Source organism: Mustela erminea, chromosome 6 (genome assembly GCF_009829155.1).
Source record: "Mustela erminea isolate mMusErm1 chromosome 6, mMusErm1.Pri, whole genome shotgun sequence".
NCBI lineage: Eukaryota > Metazoa > Chordata > Mammalia > Carnivora > Mustelidae > Mustela > Mustela erminea.
In genome coordinates, this window is record NC_045619.1 from 67,617,766 (window position 1) to 67,639,703 (window position 21,938).

A 21,938-nucleotide genomic window follows, 5' to 3' on the forward strand; every position below is an offset into this window, starting at 1 on the left:
TCTGTCTCTGTAGCCAGTTTCCTTGCTCTGATACCTGCAAGCTCTGCAACACTCAGACACCCCTGATCCTTCTTTGGCCCTGCAGGACCTGGGGCCACGCCATCCCTGAGTGGGCTTCACCCTGGTTTAGCCTCTGGAGCGATGTCCCTTAGCGGAACAGTCTTTTAAATGTCCTGGTTTTGTGCTCTGTTGTTCCACCACTTGCCGGGAGCCAGCCCCTCTCCCTGCGGTCTATCTTCCCATTGCTTTGGATTCACTTCTCCACCAGTCCTACCTTTCAGAAAGTGGTCGATTTTCTGTTTCTAGAATTGTTACTCTTCTTCTCTTCAGTCTCCTGTTGGATTTGTTATGTGTTTGGAATGGCTTGATAAGCTATCTAGCTGATCTCCTGCTACCTGATGTTGTCTCAGCCTCCTACTTCTCTGCCATCTTGACTCCTCCCCTATGTTATTTTTTGTAATTGCTTGAAATTCCAACTATATTTATTTATTTTTATTATGTTAGTTATCCAACATACAGTACATCATTGGTTTTTGATGTAGTGTTCAATGATTCCTTAGTTGCATATAATACCCAGTGTTATTACATAACCTTTTAAAATAAATGTTTAGAGAATCACATGGGGACATGTTTTATAGGAAATAATGGTATGCAAATAATATGTGCAAATAGATCGAAACTTTGAAAATACATGTAATACACAAAAAAGTTAATGTGATATCCTTTTTGGGGATCACTTCCAATATATGGGAATGAGGCATTTAAAATTAATAAAAGAAAAATGGAAAAAGAAATATTGTTATTTTGGGGGTTCTTTTTTTTTCCTCAAAGGCTTTTTTTTTTTTTATAAGATTTATTTATTTATTTGACAGAGAGAGAGAGAGATCACAAGTAGGCAGAGAGGCAGGTAGAGTGAGATAGGGGGAAGCAGGCTCCCTGCTGAGCAGAGAGTCCAATGTGGGGCTCAATCCCAGGACCCTGAGATCATGACCTGAGCCGAAGACAGAGGCTTAACCCACTGAGCCACCCAGGTGCCCCTTTACTGGAAAGTTTTTAAAAGATTGTAATAAGTAAAGTGGCTTCTTACATGTTTTGCCTATCCATGATATTGCAATGTAGGCTGCAAGGTTTTGGAAGAACAAAAATGTTATCATTTGTATGGGCAAGAAAAAATATATTGAAAACTGAATTTCTTGTTCAAAGGAATTGAGGAATAGGTTCCACGTAGTTTTGTAAACCTAGGATTTTGAGGAAAGTTTTTATACTAACCCACTAACACAAATTTCTGAGTGATTCTTTAGCAAATGTCCAGTTGCAGGTAATTCAATATGGTGCTGCAATAGGTCTGTAGAGCACCCCCCCCCACACACGCCATGATTGTGTGAAATGTCACTGGATGAGGAAGAAGGCTATTGGGGTGGGTTATGGTGGATTCAGTCAGCTACCTTTTCAACTGTAATATATTTTTATCCTGTGAATCTGAAAATTTCAGTATATCAAAGCCAGTGCTGGAAAGATACTAAATGAAATAAATCCTATGTCATGTCCATCATGGGAAAACTAATTTGATATTAGTGCTGGGATCACGTTCAATTTTTAGTCCCAATGTTTCACAAATACATCCTAACCCAGAGTGAACCTTGAAACAACGTAAAAGTCTTTCTGTTCTTCTTATTCTTTCATTTTTAAAATGAATTGATTCATTCATGCCCCAGACATTAATTGAACATGTTGTATATGCCAGGCACTATGTTACCTGCTGGAACACTAGCTTAAAAGATTGCATAATTTGATATCATTTATTTCCTTTAACTGCACTGGTCCCTGCAGAACCGGTGGGAGTGGTTCTAATTCAACCCAGTCAGGGAAGTGTCACTTCCTAGATGAGGAAAAAATGAAGAGCCCTGATGGGAAGTGATTTAGAAGCAAAGCAATCTCTGTGCTCTTTCTTTTACCTGCATTTAGCAAATACTGTTATTTCCCCAACTAAAACATCAGGACACACATTTGAGATGGGAATTTTTCCCTTTTGTGAATTTATTTGTGTGAAAGGTTTTTAAAGCAGTATCAGATTAAATTATAGTTACTTATTCTTTTGGTTAATCACCTTACTGAGAAGAAAAAGAAGTGATGTAGAAATTTGGATTGTCTAAGAACATCTGGAACATCTGGCCACCACATTTCCCTACCGTCACTGTGTGAATATTGAAATGTTGTTACTCTGCCCCAGTTTTGCAGGGTTTTCTCACACCCTGTGCTTTGCCCTCCCATTTTCTTTTCTTCTTGTTTTTATCTTCATGTTTCTTTTTATTGCCCAGCTTTTTTTTTTCATTTGTTTTTAATCATGTATCTTCGCTTTTGCAATTTGTCTACCCTGATGTATTTGGAAATTTGTGGCTTGTTTCACAAAATGACCAATTTCTGCCTCATTTAATCACATATGAAACTCAGGGCAGGAACCAGGCCTGTGTTCTTTTCTGGTTTATCTTTAGTGTGAGTATCATCTCTTCGTGCTCAGCGCTACAGGGAAGGAAGCAGGGAAAGTCTCACTTCTGCCCACGTATTTATGCTACGGATGAAAAGGTCTAAAGTGTTGGAAAGAGCTTTATCTTCTTTTAGCTTTCTATTTTCCTTGCCAAATGTCTTCTCTTGGCATCCTCCAATCTGGGCCAGGTATTATAAGTGAAAATATGTAGAGATAAAAAACATTGCTAATTACATTCACCACTTTCTTATAATGACTGTTTATTCTTTGATTTCCTCACATTGAGTGAAAGGGCGTTTTCCAGCAAAGCCATGCTTGGGGACAGAAGGAGAAGGTTGGTGTGCCAAAGTATGGAGAAGCAGAGCAGGAGGAAGGGACTGGGGGCATTTGCAAAAGAATTCTGGTCCGAGATGAAATGACAACCAAACTGAAAGGAACAGCTACAAAAGAATGATAAAATTTTAGTAGATTTTTGGCAGAAATGTACCTATTCAAATCAACTTTCAAAAGCAGAAGAAATGTTATAGTTAACAATTTCAGAGCAATTTTTACAAGGTTTCAGTACTGAGTTAGAATTCAAAGATGTGGTAGGAGCGTATTGAGTTATTCAGTTTTTCTCTCCAGGTTTGCAACACAACCACGGATAGGAAACACGCAGACACCTTCTTGGAGAAGTGTGTCACTGAGTCAATAATGAACATTGTGAGCGGCTTCTTTAATTCCCCCTTCTCAGACAACAGTACCAGCCTCCAGGTAATGTAAGCTAAAAAATACAGGCACATTCTGTCACACAGAATTTATCTTATTTGAGTTAAGAAAAATTTTAACATGGTCAGGAAGTCATTTCCTATACTTCTGAAGGTCAGTTTTCTCTCATATTATTTATTGTTCTGCCCCTTTCTGAGGTTACCAAGCTTTATTTTAAATAAAGAGGCCCCATCTTCAAACTGAATTATTCCTATTTTTCCTCCAAGCATAACAGAAACATTCATATCAGTATATTGGCTGTTTGCCAAATGTTGCAATAAATGATTTTTTCAATGGATAGACATTTGACTCAATAAATTCCACCTTAGTAATTAATCCTGAAAGAATTAGCAGGAATTTATATACTAAGATTTTCATTCAAGTATTTCTAATACTTAAAAAACTGACATCAGCCTTAAATGACTACAAATAGGGGAATAGCTAAATAAATTATTTGTGTCCATCGGGTGGCTTATTACATAGCAAAGGGAAAATCATGTTTTAAAAGAAATATTTATGACTAAGGAAAATGATTATGAAGTAATATTAAGTGAAACAGTACCCAGCATTGCATTAGAGTACCATCCGAACTTGTGTGTATAAAGGACATATGTGCCTATATACCTAGAAAAACTCAGGAGGTAAATATATTCAAAATGTTTATACTGATTATCTCTACATGGTAGGGTTATTGTAGATTTTCATTTCTGTGGTTCCCTAAAATTCTATAGTGACTGTGTATTACCCTTATAAAAATTTCATTTTCAATTATACTTTCTTTAGGGAAAACATTTAAACTATGAGAACCATATGAAATTGTTTCTGTAGGTCTGAATTGGTGTCTCCTATCCTTGCACATCATATAAAACCAAAACATGCAGTCAATCAAACAAACTCAGAACACCTGCTCTACTTACACTTGGAAATAACCCAGAGATTATTTTAAAAATATTGAAGTTCAAGTCATTGGCTTCAAGAGATGCCAAATTTTTTCTGATTAAGTCTGTAGTTAAAATGCAAATAATTGATTTTCTGTAGCATCTGGCATGGTGCCTGTCACGAAGTGGGGACATAATGAATATTTGTTGAATGAGATATTCTATCAATGGTGCCGCTGCTCAAAAAAGACTGGATTGTGTTTTATTTCGATGAGCCTTTTTGATAATGCATAGATGTCATGTTAGGAGTGTTAATGGCTTAGTGGCCTATTTGCATACTCCTTTCTGCTTTCAGACACATCAGCCAGTTTTTATTCAGCTGCTGCAATCTGCCTTCAGAATTTACAATTGTACCTGGCCAAACCCAGCGCAGAAGTCCTCCGTGGAGTCTTGTATCAGAACTCTGGCAGAAGTGGGTAAGTCAGAATGGCGGGTTTCACTTGCTTTTGCATTTCATGAAAGAAATTTTTTCTTTTGGCTCCTGGCCAACACAAGCAGGTTTCCAGTTTACGACTTAATGAGAAAAGTTTCTCTCAAGCTGAAGAGCAATGACCAGCAAACGCTTCTGAATGTTGCAGCATACGTTTTTGGGAGGGGAAGATGATTCTTGCATTTCTTTTTTCAAAATTTCAAAATTCTTTTATTTACTTGTATTTCTAATCATAATGTTATATATGACACTTTACTATAGCTCAGAAGATTTCACAGGCATGAGTTTAGTTTCATTGTTGTCTCAGACTTCGTTATGGAACTGTCTTGTCCATTAAGTAGCCTGATATGCTAATACCTTCATAGGGCAGTGGGACCTTTTCAGGGTTTTTTAGTTTTCCAATTTGGTCTGAAATCTGTCAGTGTTTACTAAGAGCCTGTTGTATATAGAAGCCTTCAGAAATTATAAATGAAATGGAAGGCAAAGGGATTACAGCAAAAGGAAGGTTAATAGATTTTAGAGGGAGTTTCTCATAAATTCCTCTTCCTTCCTTCCATTTTAAAGATTTTTATTTAGTTAGTTATTTGAGAGAGAGCACAAACAGGAGGAACAGCAGAGTCAGAGGGAGAAGCAGGCTCTCCACTGAGCAGGGAGCATGATGTGGGACTCGATCTCGGGACTCTGGGATCATGACCTGAGCGGAAGGCAGATATTCAACCAACTGCGCCACCCAGGTGCCCCTCTTGAAAAGTCCTTTCTTTCTTTCAAGTTAATTAGGGCCATTCTCCAGATGGCAGAGGGGAGGCAGAAAAAGAAATATTGGACTTAAAAGAACAGATGAGCTTGACCATTGTCTCAACTGATGCAGCACTGGGAAGGGAAGCTTCTAGTGTATGTCATCGCCGCTGCCGTTTATTGAGAACTCGCCATGTGCATTGCTGAGCAATTTGCCTGATTTGTCTCATTTAATGCTTGGATAGGTTCTTTGATTATTTACATTACACAGCTGAGAAAAACAGAATTATCCAGATTAGGTAACTTGGCAAGGGCTATAATATATGCTCAGTAAATATTTGATAAATGAACCAATGATTTAACTAATTAATGGCCATTTATATTTTTTTTGTCTTTCCCCCATCTGCGATTGGACACAAGTGACTGTGTATTAACAAGATTTAATAACTGCTCAATTTTAATTTGAATTAAAAACCCAAGATAACCTAAGAGGATCAATTTAAAAACATTAGAGCTAAGAAACTAAGAGAGTTCATCTCAGTGATTAATTATAAGTAAGTATTAAACTGGATACATTTTCTGTATGCCAAAAAGAAACAGTGTGTAAAACACATTATTCACAATAATAATAAAAATATTAAATACTTAAGAGAAAAATTAAAAACATGAGAGAATATTATACTATTATTTTGAGGGCTATAAAATTGTTTAATAAAGGAAGAGCTTTGCTATTATTGGATTTAAAAGTTTCTTTTGTGGGGTGCCTGTGTGGCTCAGTTGGTTAAGTGATTGCCTTCGACTCAGGTCACGATCCTGGAGTCTCGGGATTGAGTCCCACATCGGGATCCCTGCTTGGCAGGAAGTCTGCTTCTCCCTCTGACCCTCCCCCTTCTCATGCTCTCTCTCTCTCTCTCTGTCTCTCTCTCAAGTAAATGAATAAAATCTTAAAAAAAAAAAAAAAAAGAAAAAAGTTCCTTTTGTGAGGACACTGGCTCTCCTCAAATACCTGATGAGTTGAATGCTTCAACTGTCCCGGAAACCCTCCTCCACACACATCCACCCTTCTCACAGCCCACTTGGGCTTAGGTACCACATGCAGGGCCAGACCCCACAAGGATGTGTCCCCTGGCAGCGTGGCCCCTGACACCCCTCTATGGAGGCATCCTCCTCACCTCCAGTAGGTTCCCACAGTCTACCTCAGGCTGCTGAGAGACCTTTTTCCATGGGCTTGGCCTCTGACTCTGCTGGCTCACTCTTTGGTACCTGGGCCAGGCTGTCCCCCAGCAGCTGATATGCTCCTCACCCCACCAAGTTCTGATTGTCCACTGCCTGGCCAGCCTCCTACGCAGGCACCTTCCACTTCTTTTTGCACTCGAGCTCTAGATCGCCTCATCCTCGTGTGTCCTTCTTGCCCAGGGCTGATGCTTAACTTTGCTGTGCTCATCTGGCAGACTTTAGGACTGAACATTTCAAGACGGGAAGAAATGAAGAGGACAATAAGTATTATGTCAAAAATAAAGAAGGGCACAAAAGAGAAGCTAATGCTTGGCATCTCTGGGTGGTTTGGTTGGTTAGGCATCTGCTTTCAGCTCAGGTCATGATCCCAGGGTCCTGGGATTGAGCCCTACATTGGGCTCTCTGCTCAGCGGGAGTCACTTCTCCCTCTCCCTCTGCCTCTGTTCTCTCTCTCTCTTTCTCTATCTCTCTCTCTCAAATTAATACTTCAAAAAAAAAAAAAAGAGAGAGAGAGAAGCTAATTCTTACTTGAAAAAATACACATAACAAAATGTCCAGAAGGATAAAAATAAAATATTAACCTTGATTATCTCTGAATGGTAAAATTATAGGTGAATCTGGTTCTGTTCATGCTTTAGTATAACCTCTGAGTGTTTTAATAATATACTGTTTAAGCTATAATGAAACAGTACTAACAGCATTTTTATTTGGATGAAGTCATCTGGGCAATATACTAATCATTAAAAGATAAAATCCAAAGGAAAAGCAAAGACATAAGATGATCTTTATTTTTTTAACATAGGAATACATTGTCCTAGCTGCCAAGTCTATTTCTGTATTTTAACATTTTAAGGCAGCCTCCCCTCTTCTTCCTTCTTTCTTTCTCTATCCTCCTCCTCTTCCACCACCTTCTTTTTCTTCTCGTCCCCTTCATCCTCCCCCTCTTTCCCGCTCAGTATTTAACAAATGCAATTGATGGGGTACAGGGGACACCAGTTGGCCTCTGCAGAACACAGAAGGCACACTGTTTATAACATTTAAAAACTGACACGAAGAACTTTCAGCCACAGGGGAGACCCCACGCTGTGTTTTCCATCTGACTCCCCACTTCAGTGGTATTTCTTGTACTTTGGGGATTTAAAATAGTCACTGACATTATATTAGTCTAAAGATATCTTTTATTTCCGTTATAAGATTTCATTTCCTACCAGTCCTCTCCTGGCCCAAACCTTGTGATTTCACAGGATATTTTAGTGGCTTTCTGTATGGTTTAAAGACATGTGTGATAGCAAGGACGTCAAAACTTATATCTAAGTCTGTAATCAAGGTAGGTCTGGAAGAATGATGCTTTCGTGTAAAATCACATTTTATCTTTGTGAGAAGGCACGTTTGTTCTTTCCGCCTGAGCGGTTAGGAAGCTCTAGAAATTTTATTCCCACTCTACCTCGGCATTTGTACCTCTCTTTCCTTCCCCTCCATAAAGGCCTGTTTCACCCCTCATCACTGTAGGAATTATTCAGTGTTCTCTCTTCCTGTCTTTCTTCACCTAAAGAAGTCTGCTAACAGAGTCATCTTGAAGTGAAATGCTCTCTGCTGGTTTAAAAACATCAGCAACAATGTCCTCAGTCTTCAGCGTTGTCCCTTTGTCTAACAAAGTGAGCATCATGGAGTTCTCTTTGTCCCGTTCATGGCCCCTACAGCTCAGCCCTACCTTACCTCTCCGACCTCCTTCCTCGCTGGTTCCCACACACCTCCTGTGACAGTGGATGGATACGACATCCCATGCCTTGCTCATGCTGTCCCTTACTTTCTCAGTCTCTGTTTTACTTGTTCTCATTCTCTGTTTTGTTCATTTTCTTTCTCTCCCCAGTTTCCACCACTGCTACCTGTTGGCATCTTTCCCATTATTCAAAGTTTTTGTTCAAATTCCTCCCTTCTTAACTCCCATATCCAGAGCTGAACTTGGCCCCATTTGACCACTTATACTTTCCTAACAGTCTTCATTTGGTCATAGCCTGTCCTGTCCTAAGTCCTTATCTTGTTTCCCCTGTTAGTCTCTCAGGGACAATGATTATGAGGTGCTGATCCCAAAGCTATTGTCTAGGATGAAGAAGGCGGAAAGCAAATCCTGCTTTGTGATGGAATTGTTTGTTCTTGAATTGCTGTGCATAGAAAAACATAATGAAAATAAGAGACATTCAGAGGTGAGCAGCCGTTGTAATAAAGTGAGCTAAACCCACCTTAGGGTGATTGAAAGCATTTGAAATATTTAGGAGCAGGAGAGAGGTCTGAGGGAAGACCTAAGAGTCGCAACATTCAGAGTTGATCATGAACTTCTTTTACAGGACTAAGATTATAACAAATAGAGGGCAGCTGCGAAGAGGCAGATTTTTGCCCCACTCTAAAGAATAACTACTTTATAGTTAGTGCTCTTTGAAAACCTTACTGGTCACATTCGATTGTCCTCTTTTGTTCACTCCCATTAAGCACCAGAGCAGGTTCTACTGGCTTCCCTTCCAAAATATATTTTTTCTTTATCTTGCATGACACCCTTGTCCAAATTCACTGTCTTGTGACATGGATTACAGAAGTATCTTCTTACTGAACTCCCCACCCCCACTCCTGTCCTGCTGGCATCCATTCCCGACCCAGCAGTTAGAATGATCTTAAAATGTACATCCAATCATATCGCTCACCCACTGTGCATTGCGCTGGAAATTTGTATTCCTTACCGTGGCTTAGAAAGTCCTGATCATCTGAGCCTCTTCTTTTTCTACCTTGTCCTTTACTCGTCCTCCCCCAGCTCTGCTGCTCCACCCACACTGGCCTTCCCCCTGCTTCTAAACTACACCAGATTTTTTTTCTCATCTCAGGGCATTCGTTTGTGCTGTTTCCTCTCTCTGGGTCCTCTTCCCCACAACTGTCACATGTTCAGAATCGAAGTGCTCCGTGAAATGTTCCCGAACATCCCACACAGTGTCCCAGCTTCTTCCTGCTCCTTATCCCATCTTACTACTTCTTTTCCCTCTAAGTACGTAGCACTATTTGAAAGCATTTTGTTTGTTTACCTATTTACTTATTTTTCCTTCTTGTTGTCTGCTTCTCCCATTAGAATATAAACTACAGGGGCATCTGGGTGGCTCAGTGGGTTGAGCCGCTGCCTTCGGCTCAGGTCATGATCTCAGGGTCCTGGGATCGAGCCCCGCATTGGGCTCTCTGCTCAGCAGGGTGCCTGCTTCCTCCTCTCTCTCTGCCTGCCTCTCTGCCTACTTGTAATCTCTGTCAAATAAATAAATAAATAAATCTAAAATAAAAAAAGAATATAAACTACAAACGCAGGGGCTTTGCCTGACTCACTGACTGGTAGGACCTGGAAGTGTCTGGCACTGACCACACAGGTTAATGAGTGTTTGTTGACTGACAGTAACCTACGGGCTAGGGATGGTGCAGACAGTGAAATGTAGGCTTAGAAAGGTTAAGTAACTTGTCCGATGACTAAGTAGTTGAATTGGGTTTAAAATCCAAGTTTCTCTGAATAGGGAGTTCATGCAGTACTGTGTTACCCCAGAAGGCCTGTCTTAGGAAGCCCAAATGTATAAACTAGAACTTGGCAGTTTGGCTTGCTGAGTAGGGATTTATCTGACCTTTTATAGCTCAGGTGCAAAAACATTTTTGTGCTTCAGCAACTCCTTTTTTTTTTTTTTAAGGTTTTATTTATTTATCTGATACAGAGAGAGCACAAGCAGAGGGAGCAGCAGGCAGAGGGAGAGGGAGAACCAGGCTCCCTGCGGAGCAAGGAGCCCAGCATGGGACCCCATGACCTGGGATCATGACCTGAGCTGAAGGCAGATGCTTAACCTACTGAGCCACCCAGGCGTCCCTCAGCAACTCTTTTAAGAATACAAAGAGGCAGTACAATTTAACACAATTCAAACATGTAAGAATTTATAATATTGGAGAGAACAAAGAGGATACATATTTAAGCAAAAGTCAAGAGAACAAAGTCAGGAGAACACAAAGCCAATGTTCAGGGCATTCACAAATTTGTCAACATATTTCCTGTACATGCAAATAGCTATTATAGGTCTTCCTCAACTTATGATGGGGTTACATCCCTATAAACCACTCCTAACTTGAAAATATCTAAGTTGAAAAGTGTATTTAATATACCGAACCTACAGAACAGCATAGGTTGGCCTAGCCTGCCTTAAACGTGCTTGGAACACTTACATTAGCCTACATTTAGGCAAAGTCACCTAACACAAAGCCTTTATTCTTTAGTAAAGTGTCGAACTGAGATACTCACATACAGGTGCAGAACTCTCCTGGCTGTGTGGCTGTCTGGGAGCTGCAGCTGGCCGCCACTGCCCAACATCCCAAGATAAGATCCTCCTGCATGTCGCTAGTTTGGGAAAAGGGAAAAGATCAAAATCCAAACTTTGAAATGCGATTTTTCTACCAAATGTGTATCGCTTTTGCACCATTGTAAAGTCAAAAAGTTGTTAAGTCAAACCACTTTAACTCAGGAACCTTCTGTACAGTTACATTTACATAACACATTACAATTTGTAAAGTGCTCCCAGCTGTATAAGCTCAACTCATCTATCACCAAAAATTCTTAATTCTAATTCTCTTCGTTGTTTGTACATTAGATACAAAAGGTAGTGAAAAGTGGGCGCCTGGGTGGCTCAGTCAGTGAAGCATCTGCCTTGGGCTCAGCTCACGATCGCAGCCTCCTGGGATTGAGTCCCCATGACAGGCTCTCTGGTCTGCGGGGAGTCTGCTTCTCCCCCTCACTTTCCTTCTGTGTTTTTTCTCTCTCTCAAATAAAAAAATAAGATCTTAAAAAACAACAAAACAAAACAAAAAAAAGCCACCAAAAGGAGTAAAAGGCAAGAGCATGCACTTCCTTAGTCAATGCTGACATTCCTGAGAGCGGTGAGTATTTACTGAGTATTGGCCAGTGTGGTAAACCTTAAGATTCTACCATGGGGATATGAGGTCATCAAGGTTAGGCAGTTTGCCCAAGGTCACACAGGCAGGTGGAGAAAGAACCAGACTTTTGAAACTGACAGGCTAGCAGGCATTTGTGATGGTCTGCCATCACCAGTTGGCAAAAACAGGCATTATCTGTTTGATGCTTTAAGATACAAAATGTGGGTCAAAATGCTAATTTAAGCTGTACATGAAATGGACCCATCCAGTCTTCAGATAACTTAAAAAGAGGGAAAGGGATTAGTGAAATAAGTTAGTAAGGGTTTGGTGGGGGAGGACGTCCTTACAGAAAAAGAGTGCTTCCTATTGTTTATCTGTTTGCTTCCTATTGTTTATCTGTTTAACAATATCTTCCTATTGTTTATCTATCCTTTTTTCCTTGATGAATATTCCAGAAATTTTTATTTCTACTATCGAATGTATTGAGGCTGAGATCAATTGTGCATTTATTATGTCCTGTTCAGTTTTTCTGGTAAAACTTCATAAACATTTAATACTGAAGCCATGATCAGTTGTGAATGTATCATGCGGATCACGTTCAGTTTATCTGAACAAACTTCCTAAGCTTCTAAAAGCTGAGGTGCTTGTGAGTGATTTGTATCTGAGGAAATTACTGATAGCTACCTCCATTGTTCACTTTCTCCCAAGTTTTGTCAAATTTGAAATTGAAAGGAAGATACAGGGTCTTAAGTGGTAATAAATGTGATTTCCCAGGCGATGTCATTCCCTGCGGTGGTGCCTAGCTGGAAGGTAAGGCAGACACCTGTCTATCATTCTCTACTCTCCTCTCCATGAGATACGTTAAGGCTGGTTTGGGAACTGGTAAGGATGGAGCCTTCTGCAATAAATGCACACCATGGTGTTCACTGCGGTTTGAGAAATAGTAGGGCCATTGAGGCTATGCAAAGTTTTAAATGCTCTTGGTCAGTTCCTGTTCCTCAGTTTACTCTTTTATATAAAACACAATAGCACATGTTAGAAGTAATTTGAGAAAAAGCATCCAAAAATTACTTCCATATTATTTCACTTAAAAAAGAATTTTGCTCCATGTGTTTCATAATCTTCAAATGATTTGGGGGGATTAATGTTGGGTACTTTGTTGGCAACAGAATCTTTTTTCCAAATGGAAATTCTGTAAAATAACTTCTACAAATGGTTTGAATAATGAACATCAATCTTCAAGCCAATTGTTCCCAAAAAATTTGAACATGTAGAAAATAGTAACCCTTTGAGGAGAGAAATTCAGTGTCTATTAAACGAACAAAAAATCTGTTTTAATCTACCTAGGAGGTTATAGTTGATTGTAAGACGAATTTGACACAATGTACCCCCGTAGTTCTGGTTTTTAAAAACATCATTATTCCTTTTTAAAAGTTAAATCTGAATAAGTTACAAGATAAGACAAAATCTTATAATTTTTTTGCATATTGATCCATTGGATCTATAATGATCCCTCTTTATCTGAAACATATTATTTTAATAGTTTGGGAAATGTAGTCTCAAACTGTATTTTCTGCCCCCAATAAATTTTTATGGGAATAAATATAACAGGTACAGAAATCACAAATACAGTAAGTGTTTTAACTACTAAATAGCTTATCTATTATTAAGTTTTAGAGCCTGAGATAGTGCCTAGAGCTCAGTAAGTACTCAATAAGTATTTTTTACATAATGAAAATAAATGGATGAATATAAATAACTGCATGAATGTCCTATTCCTGTCTTTGGCTACATAGTAGCTTATGGGCCTATATTCTAATTAATCAACCCCATTATGTTGTTTCTAATCATCTTGCATATGAAGGGGAATACCTACAAGTAGGATTTTTGAGTATTTTAATTTTGACAGACACGCTCCTCTGTAGAGATCATGTAATTTACTTGTCACCAGTGATGTGGGAGAGCATTTTCCTCCTCAATAATGTGTCGTTATCAAATTCTTACTTAGATCTTTGCCAATCTTATAATTAAATATCGTTATAGATAATATCCTTATCTATTGTTATAGAAAATATCATTATAAATAAAAGTATTATTAGATATGTGTTTCTCATTTTATGAGTGAAGAAAAAAAATCTGTTCATGCGATTGAGTCATTGGCATTTCCTTTTCTGTGGATTGTCACTTCTTGTACTTTGTTTACTTTTTCTAAAGGTTTTTTTTTCCTTAACAGTTTCTCAATCCTTATAACCCTTTATTTACTAAGGAAAAATGCTCTTTGCCTATAAGTAATAATTAGAAATATTTTTCATTTTTCATTTGAAATTTTATTTTATTATTTATTTTTTCATTTATTTTATTTTATTTTTATTTTTTATTTTGTTTTTGTTTTTTATTGTGTTCAATAAAACTACTGTTTAGTAAGTTCATCATTAGGTTTTGAGGTAGTTTTCAGTGATTCATTAGTTGTGTGTAACACTCACTGCTCATATAATTTTATTTTTTTGACATACAGAAATTTATTTTCCATTGGGCTTATAGATTTTCTTTTATCTTCAAAATGGCCTTGATCAGTCTGAGATGTCTTTAAAATTCCTATTGAGAATTTGCGTGGTTTTCGTTTCTCTGCTTGTTTGTGTTTCGGGAGTGGCTGTTTACAACTGCGAGGTGTCTGGACTAGATTTAGTTATTAAGGTAGAAGGTATGGAATCAACTTTATTTTTTCTAGATGACTGGGCAGGTGTGCCAATGGTAGTTACTGCATAACCCATAAAATTATAGTCTTTATTCAATTTGGGGATTAATTCAGTGTCCTTGGAACGCCAAACAGGAAAGATGCATTTCATATCTCTAATGTTCTTCACATTTAACACTAGTGTTTCAGGAGAGTCTTGGACACTGTGACATAGTATAGAAGAAATACCACACCATGCTCCGCATTACCCCTTCCTTGTGCTCCAGCTGTTCTAATGCTTACGGGCCCGTCCAGTGTGGCTTGACAAGCTAGCAGGGCTTCTAATTCCTGCCGATACTCTCTGTTGCCTTTCCCCCCACCTTAGTTTATCTATCTAAGCCTTTTTTCCATGGCACCTATCACTGCAATATGTGTGTTCTCAGAGATTTGGTTCTGGCAGATACCATCAGTGATTTTGTCTAATTAAAAAATTTCACCTAATCTGCAATATTTAATGAATAATAATTAGAAATAGATTTCGATTGTGTCTTAAAATCACAGCAAAGATGAGTCATATCCAGAGAATTTTCAGGATTTATAAGCCTAATTAGTAGCTTAGCCGAATCATCAAAATACCGGTGAATAAAGATGGCTCATTTTAGAGAGCTAGCTATCGCTAGGCAGAGCTCTACAAAAGATAAATGCATTAATAACAGCCCATCCTTTCTACTATTAGTTTTTTTAAAGAACTGCATATACTTACTCTCTGACAAAACATCCTTAACAAGGTAGTTTCCCAATTTCATTCTAATTTAGAAGAGAAACAGGAGCATTTCTTTTTGAAACATTTTAAACCTTAACGTGACTCTTTCTATTAAAGCACACAGTTGGAGTTAATGCCATAGGCCAGAAAAATGACTGCTGTAGTAAATTCGTTAGTTCTTTCTTAGTGAGAGAGATGGGGGCAGGGAATAACCAGGAATCCCAAAATATATCCTAGTTCACATTTCACTATATGGTACTATTCATACCAGAATTTTCCTAATTTAGTAAAAGTAAGCTAAGTTTGGATAACATTTTTGGTTGCATTTGAAAAATATTCTAGTTATTGTTTTTGTAAGTGAGATCATGAATTAATTCTTTTCTTTTCCTGGTCACAATTTTTTTTTCTGCTTTAACTTTTAAACAATATATGGAATGCTAATTAGCATTATCAGCTCTGCTTTAGAATTACTATTTATAATATTTTGATGGTGCAGAGAATCTATTTCAGCCATACTTTTAAAGGAATTAATATTTTTATAATTGCTTGAAAATTTTTTATCATTATTTCTGACTTACTTTAACTCAAATTCTCTTTTCCCCAGTTGCATAGTGAATTTTCTTTTATTACTTAGAAATTGTGATTTAGCCCTTGGCTAGAGTTCATCTTAGGCAGGTGAAAGTAAAGAGCTTTTAATTTACTCCGTTAATTTATAATGCACAATTTGTCTTAGGACAGGAGACTAGAAGATACGCATTAAAGTAGTACAGTTTGGGGAAAGTAAACAAACAAACAAACAAACAAAAAACCCTTTCGACAAAGCTTGAGATAGTGAATTCTCTTGAGTCTGGTCTGTCTGTGCCGTTGGCTATAGTGGATTGTGGCAGAAATATCTGGAGTGGGTGTGATTCTCCTGAGATCACTAATTAGAAGTCTGTACTGCTGAGACTAACAGACGTCCTGCCATTGGACTGCATCTCCACTGGTGTCATTAGAAAAATATTCATTGAGTCCTTCTTTGTGTAAGTTCTGTTCATAGCAACAACACTTAGCTGATGGTCAGTTGTAGCTAATGTACTTGATTCCTAAAGGGGAGATAAATCCCAATCCCCTCCTCAATTTTTTTTAAATGTTAGCATAAACTCGGTTATGATACATGTTGAGAAATGTTGACGTTTATACATTTTTTGTTTCTTCGTCGCTTAGAAAATAACATATAACAGCGTTGTCTTCTGTTTGACTTCCGAATGTGCAGAGCGAGCCCAGCTTATGTGTAGCAGCCAGACAGGGATCAAAGTCTCGCCAGAATTTGATCATGGTGCAGGATTGAGTATTTAAAAAAATATGTGCAGCCTGGCAGTGGCGAGGCCGTCTGTCCTTCAGATGGAAACGGAGTGCGGTTGCTCCGCTGTGTGTAATGGACATAAACAGATACCATGTATGCTTTGGAAAAGGGACCTTTACCATGAATATAGGAAAACATTCACGAGGGAAATTTGGGCAGCGGTGCAATTGATGGTTTAGGGTTACCTTAGAGCTTCAGTATTTCCTTAGATTTCAGCTACAGCTCTTGTTTAAATCGGTAAATTTTTGCATTGGTAGCTAAGGTTATCTGTTTTCAAAGAAGTTTCTTTTTTTTAAAATTAAATTAAATTAAATTTTTTTTCAGTGTTCCAATGTTCATTGTTTATGCACCACACCCAGTGCTCCATGCAATATGTGCCCTCCACAATACCCACCACCAGGCTCACCCAACCCCCCACCCCACTCCCCTCCAAAACCCTCAGTGTGTTTCTCAGAGTCCACAGTGTCTCATGATTCGTCTCCCCCTCCGATTTCCCCCAACTCCCTTCTCCTCTCCATCTCCCCTTGTCCTCCATGATATTTGTTATGCTCCACAAGTAAGTGAAACCACTGATAATTGACTCTCTCTGCTTGATTTATTTCACTCAGCATAATCTCCTCCAGTCCTGTCCATGTTGCTACAAAAGTTGGGTATTCATCCTTTCTGATGGAGGCATAATACTCCATTGTATATATGGACCATATCTTCAAAGAAGTTTTAAAGTATCCTTCTACTTAAGAGAATTTTCACCGGCAGAAGTAGTAAGGCCAACTGTTGTTGCTTTCCTTCCATTATATGAAGCAAACCAGATTCTCTCACTTTCTCTCTCTCTTTTCTGTCTTTTCTAGTCTCATTCATTAAAAGCATCTTCTGGGAGCGCCTGGGTGGCTCAGTCGGTTAAGCGTCTGCCTTCAGCTCAGGTCAGGATCTCTGGGTCCTGGGATTGAGCCCTATGTTGGGTTCCCTGCTCAGTGGGGAGCCTGCTTCTCCCTCTGCCTCTGCCTCTCCCCCCATTCATGCTCTCTCTTTCTCTCTCCTCTCAAATACATAAAAAAATCTTTTGAAAAAAGTCTGACAGAGACTATCATAATAACTTTAAATAATATCCTTACATCTCTGTCTTTTGACGTAACAGCTGTAAATAATACCTATATTTTCACACTGAAAAATAAGGAACATAACATATTGCCTTCATTTTGACCTCTTCTTTCCTGCCCTATGTTGTGATTATTGCTTAGTAGTTTATTGAGTTTATGTTGTTATGATTTCTGAAATTTGTATTCTATTTGGAAATATAATGAAATCTTTTAGAGGATGACAAGATTTAAACATCAGCGATTGGACCTTACCATATTATGATAAGTAAATATTTTTTGCTCTATAAGCATTAGAGACAAAGATGGAGTGTAATGGTATTGAGACTTTTCCAAATGGAAGACAATTTCCTAACCATGAACATCTAATGGATCTTCCTTCACGTGTGTCTTGCTTTATTCTCTTCTTCAGGCTCATATTCATTTTCCAAAGTTTCTCGTATTCATGTTGACATTTTCTTGGATTCCTTTCTCTCTTTTTTGTGATTTTTATCATGGGTTTAGAGAAAAAATTCTGAGACTTACATGTTCTGAAATGTTTTTATCCGGGTATCACTTCTGATTTTCAGATTAGATGGGTATAAACTCCTATTTTCAAAATTTGTTATCCATTAGCTCTTCAACATATTAGTCTACTGATTCTAGCATACAATATTGATGGTGAGAAGTTGGTGCCTGTCTCTTTTCTGTAGGAATCCTCTTTTTATTTCTTGGCTATTGGCATTTCTATTAGTTTTGTGGGGCAACCATAACAAATTTCCCAAGTGAGGTGGCTTACAAAAATAGAAGTTTATTATTTCACAATTTTGGAGGCTGAAATCAAGCTGTCAGTGCATCATACCCTGAGACTCCATGCCTTCCTCTTCATTTCTGGTGTTTGCTGGCAGCCCTTGACATTCCTTGAGTTGAAATTGGATAAATCCTTCTGCCTTGATCTTCACATGGTGTTCTTCCCTCTGTGTCCCTTTCCTGTGTGTCTCTGTTTCCCTTACCCCGTTCTTATAAGGACAGCGCTTGTATTAGATAAGGGTGGGCCTTGGTTGGCCTTAGTGAGTCAAGTTAAGATGAAGTCATCATAGATACCTGTAAATTTGACCTTATTTGGAAATAGGGTCTTTGCAAATGTATTCAAGTTAAGATGAAGTCATCTTAACTTGAATACATTTGCAAAGACCCTATTTCCAAATAAGGTCAAATTTACAGGTATCTATGATTTGGACTTGAACGTATATTTTTGGGTGGCATGACTCAATCCATGATAGCATTGTCAGTTTTTACCAGAATGTGGTCAATATGCTTATTTAATCCTGTTTCACACACAGTGGATCCTTTCAGTTTGAAGACATAACATCTTTCTTCAGATCAAGTAAATTGTCATTTATTATGTTTTTAATAATTTCTTCCCTTCATTGTCTCTGATATTTCTTTCTGTAACTTAGAGGTTTTAGATATTTGACTTCCTGGATGACTCTTTCCATTTCATATTCTCTCTTTTTTACTCCCCTTTTTGATCTTTTATGCTTTATGTTCTAGGAGGTACTTTGACTTTCCTAGATTATTACCTTGGTCTTCATTCTTATCTTTTTCTTTTTCAGCCATTTTGAAGTGTTTATTTGTGCAATTATCTTTTTTTTTTTTTTAAAGATTTTATTTATTTATTTGACAGAGAGAGAGATCACAAGTAGGCGGAGAGTCAGGCAGAGAGAGAGAGAGAGAAGCAGGCTCCCGCTGAGCAAAGAGCCCGATGCGGGGCTCGATCCCAGGACACTGAGCCGAAGGCAGCGGCTTAATCCACTGAGCCACCCAGGCGCCCCTGTGCAATTATCTTTTAATTTCTAAAATTTCTTCCTTTTTCTGAGTTGCTAATTTGGGAGAAGTAGTATCTACCCACATTTTCTGAGGACAAAAATCAGAATTATTTAAATATTTTTGGTTCTTCCCTGAGTCATTTCTGATTTCAATGGGGCCAGTTATTCTTAACATTCTTAGTTTGCGCTATGATTCTTGGTCATGTGCTCACGGTTGTAAAGGTCTGTAATGACTGCATTGGACCCACTCCACAGTTTTAAGGGTCGTTTCTTTACTAGCATGCTTGCATAAATGCTGGGTCTGACCCAGACTTCTGGGTGAGGGGCTGGAGAAATGATACACAGGTATTCCATGTGTGTGTGTGTGTGTGTGTGTGCGTGTGTGTGTGAAGCAGAAGACCAGCTGAGAATACTGATAATGTTGAAATAGGAGAGCTTTCCTTAGGGCTTAGAGTCTTGTATATTTTTTCTTTGTGCTGCCTCTTCTCTGTCCCCTATTCTACTTATTTGATGAAGATCTCTGGAGTTACTTCAAGCTCTATTCTGCTTCTCTGTCAAGTCCTGACACCTTCTTTTGGCATTCTCTCTAGGCAGGTGTTTCACTTTCATGAGAGGACCTTTCTGTGATTCCCTAATTTTGTACTCTGAATAAATACTGCTGTTGCTAACTGCACTATTTATGCTAGTCGGAGCAGGGAGGACCTTAACTTCCAGTGATGCACATACTGTTCTTTAATGTGTTGCCCAGACAATTCCCTTATCCCCGGTTACCACCCTTGGTGTTGGTTGACTCTGTTCTGAGGAAGATCTGTTCTCTTATCGCTTGTAGAGCAGTGAATGTCCTCCTTCTCTGAGGGACTAATCCTGTCTTCATTCTGCTTGCAAAAATGCCTCAACATTTCTGTTTTCCTTATGGCAAGCATCCTCATTTTTTTCAGTGCTGTGATATAAGTCTGATAAAATACACACTTTAGTGAATTTTAGAAAGAAGGACATGCACAATGTGCTCCTTTCAAATGCTGATTTTTATACTCTCAAAGTTTTTATTTCTTCTTTCAGCTGTTTTACTACGTGAAATTTTGTGTGTGCACGTGTGTATGCATATACACATACACATCAATTATACTAATGAAGAGATTGGCAGGATTTTATCATGTGTTTTCTGTCTGCTTTCTTATTTTCCATGGCAGCTGGGAAAGCACAAATTTGCATGGTCATTTTATACTGTTTTCTATATTGATGCTGTATGAAGTGCATTTCAGATATTAATCAGCAAGAAATCAAATAAGGTCTTGAATGTTTAATGAACTTACTTTAATAATTGGTCTTAAGAATTGAGATGCTTTCAGGTTAAAAGCTTTTGTAGTTATAGAAGATAATTTGATGGCAGAGTTTAAAGATTTGATTTTTTTTCTTGTTTTATTGAGATATAATTGATACATAACATTATATTAATTTAAGGGCATAACATAATGATTTGATATATGCATATATAACAAAATGATTATCACAATAAATTTAGTTAACATCCATCACCTCACATAGTTACAATTTTTTTCTTGTGAGAACTTTTAATATTTACTGTCTCAGCAAATTACAAATAGATAATACAGTATTATTAAGAATAGTCACATACTGTTTATTACATCACAGAAGTTATGTCTTTTTCTTTATTTGTTCTGTTTATAAGATTATTTCATTAATGTGTAAGAACCTGTAGTCAAATTAAGGGAAAAAATATTTTAATTCTCTCTTTTTCAGCAAAGAATCGTGGGATTGCTATTCCAGTGGATTTGGACAGCCAAGTCAATACCCTTTTCCTGAAGAGCCATTCCAATATGGTGCAGAGAGCTGCCATGGGTTGGAGACTGTCTGCTCGCTCTGGACCACGCTTTAAGGAAGCTCTTGGAGGGCCTTCTTGGGATTATAGAAATATTATTGAAAAGTTACAGGTACGTTAAGAACATGCAGTGGCTTACCATTTTCTAAATTATAATTTTTAACATATATAGTAATACAAGTAGACTATGGTTAAAAATACAAAGTTCTAGTTGGGGACCAGGCTTTACTTTACAATTCCCTATCAATATTATTCTTTTTAAAAACATGGCTTCCAGGTAAAAGTTGTTATTTTTAGTGAGTATGTATTATTTAATGTGTTTGATAGTATAGTAATGGATCTTTATATCAAAATAAAACTCAATAATAAAACTTGGAAAAATAAGTTACCATAAGTTCTCAGGTAATAAATTAAATATTCATAACCCTGCTGTAGTTTATCTGTTAGTATTCTTTTATACTCCTTTGGTGAAAATAGTGGAAGCACCATTATTTGCATAGTATTCCAATCCTGTGATTGGCCTAGATTCTGGGACATCAAGTAAAGAGAGACATTGTATTCAATTGCTTAGGCTGCCATCACAAAATACCACAGATGGGCAATTTAACCAATAGAAATTTATTTTATCACAGTTCTGGAGATAGAAGCCCAAGATCCCTCTCCTTGGCTTGCAGGTGGCTGCCTTGTCACTGGGTCCTTATATAGTCCTTCCTCTGTGCACATACGTGTTTGTATCCTTATTGCCTCTTCGTATAAGGACACCAGTCATATTGGATGAGAGCTGCCCATATGGATTCATTTTACCTTAATTATCTCTTGACTATCCACAATTATAGTCACATTCTGAAGTACTTCAACTTATGAGTTTTGTTAGGGAGACACAATTCAAACCATACCAGAAACCTTCC

General features: G+C 38.0%; 1 protein-coding gene across 2 annotated transcripts in view; it reads left to right on the forward strand.

Annotated features, from left to right (window-relative positions):
• ITPR2 (inositol 1,4,5-trisphosphate receptor type 2) overlaps positions 1 to 21,938 on the forward strand; it is a 497,678-nt gene that overhangs the window by 245,787 nt on the left and 229,953 nt on the right. For both annotated transcript variants that reach the window (XM_032347608.1, XM_032347610.1), the window contains exons 33-35: positions 3,110 to 3,238; positions 4,466 to 4,586; positions 20,952 to 21,142. In XM_032347608.1, the coding sequence (XP_032203499.1) occupies positions 3,110 to 3,238; positions 4,466 to 4,586; positions 20,952 to 21,142 (441 nt within the window). The remainder of the gene's footprint in view (positions 1 to 3,109; positions 3,239 to 4,465; positions 4,587 to 20,951; positions 21,143 to 21,938) is intronic.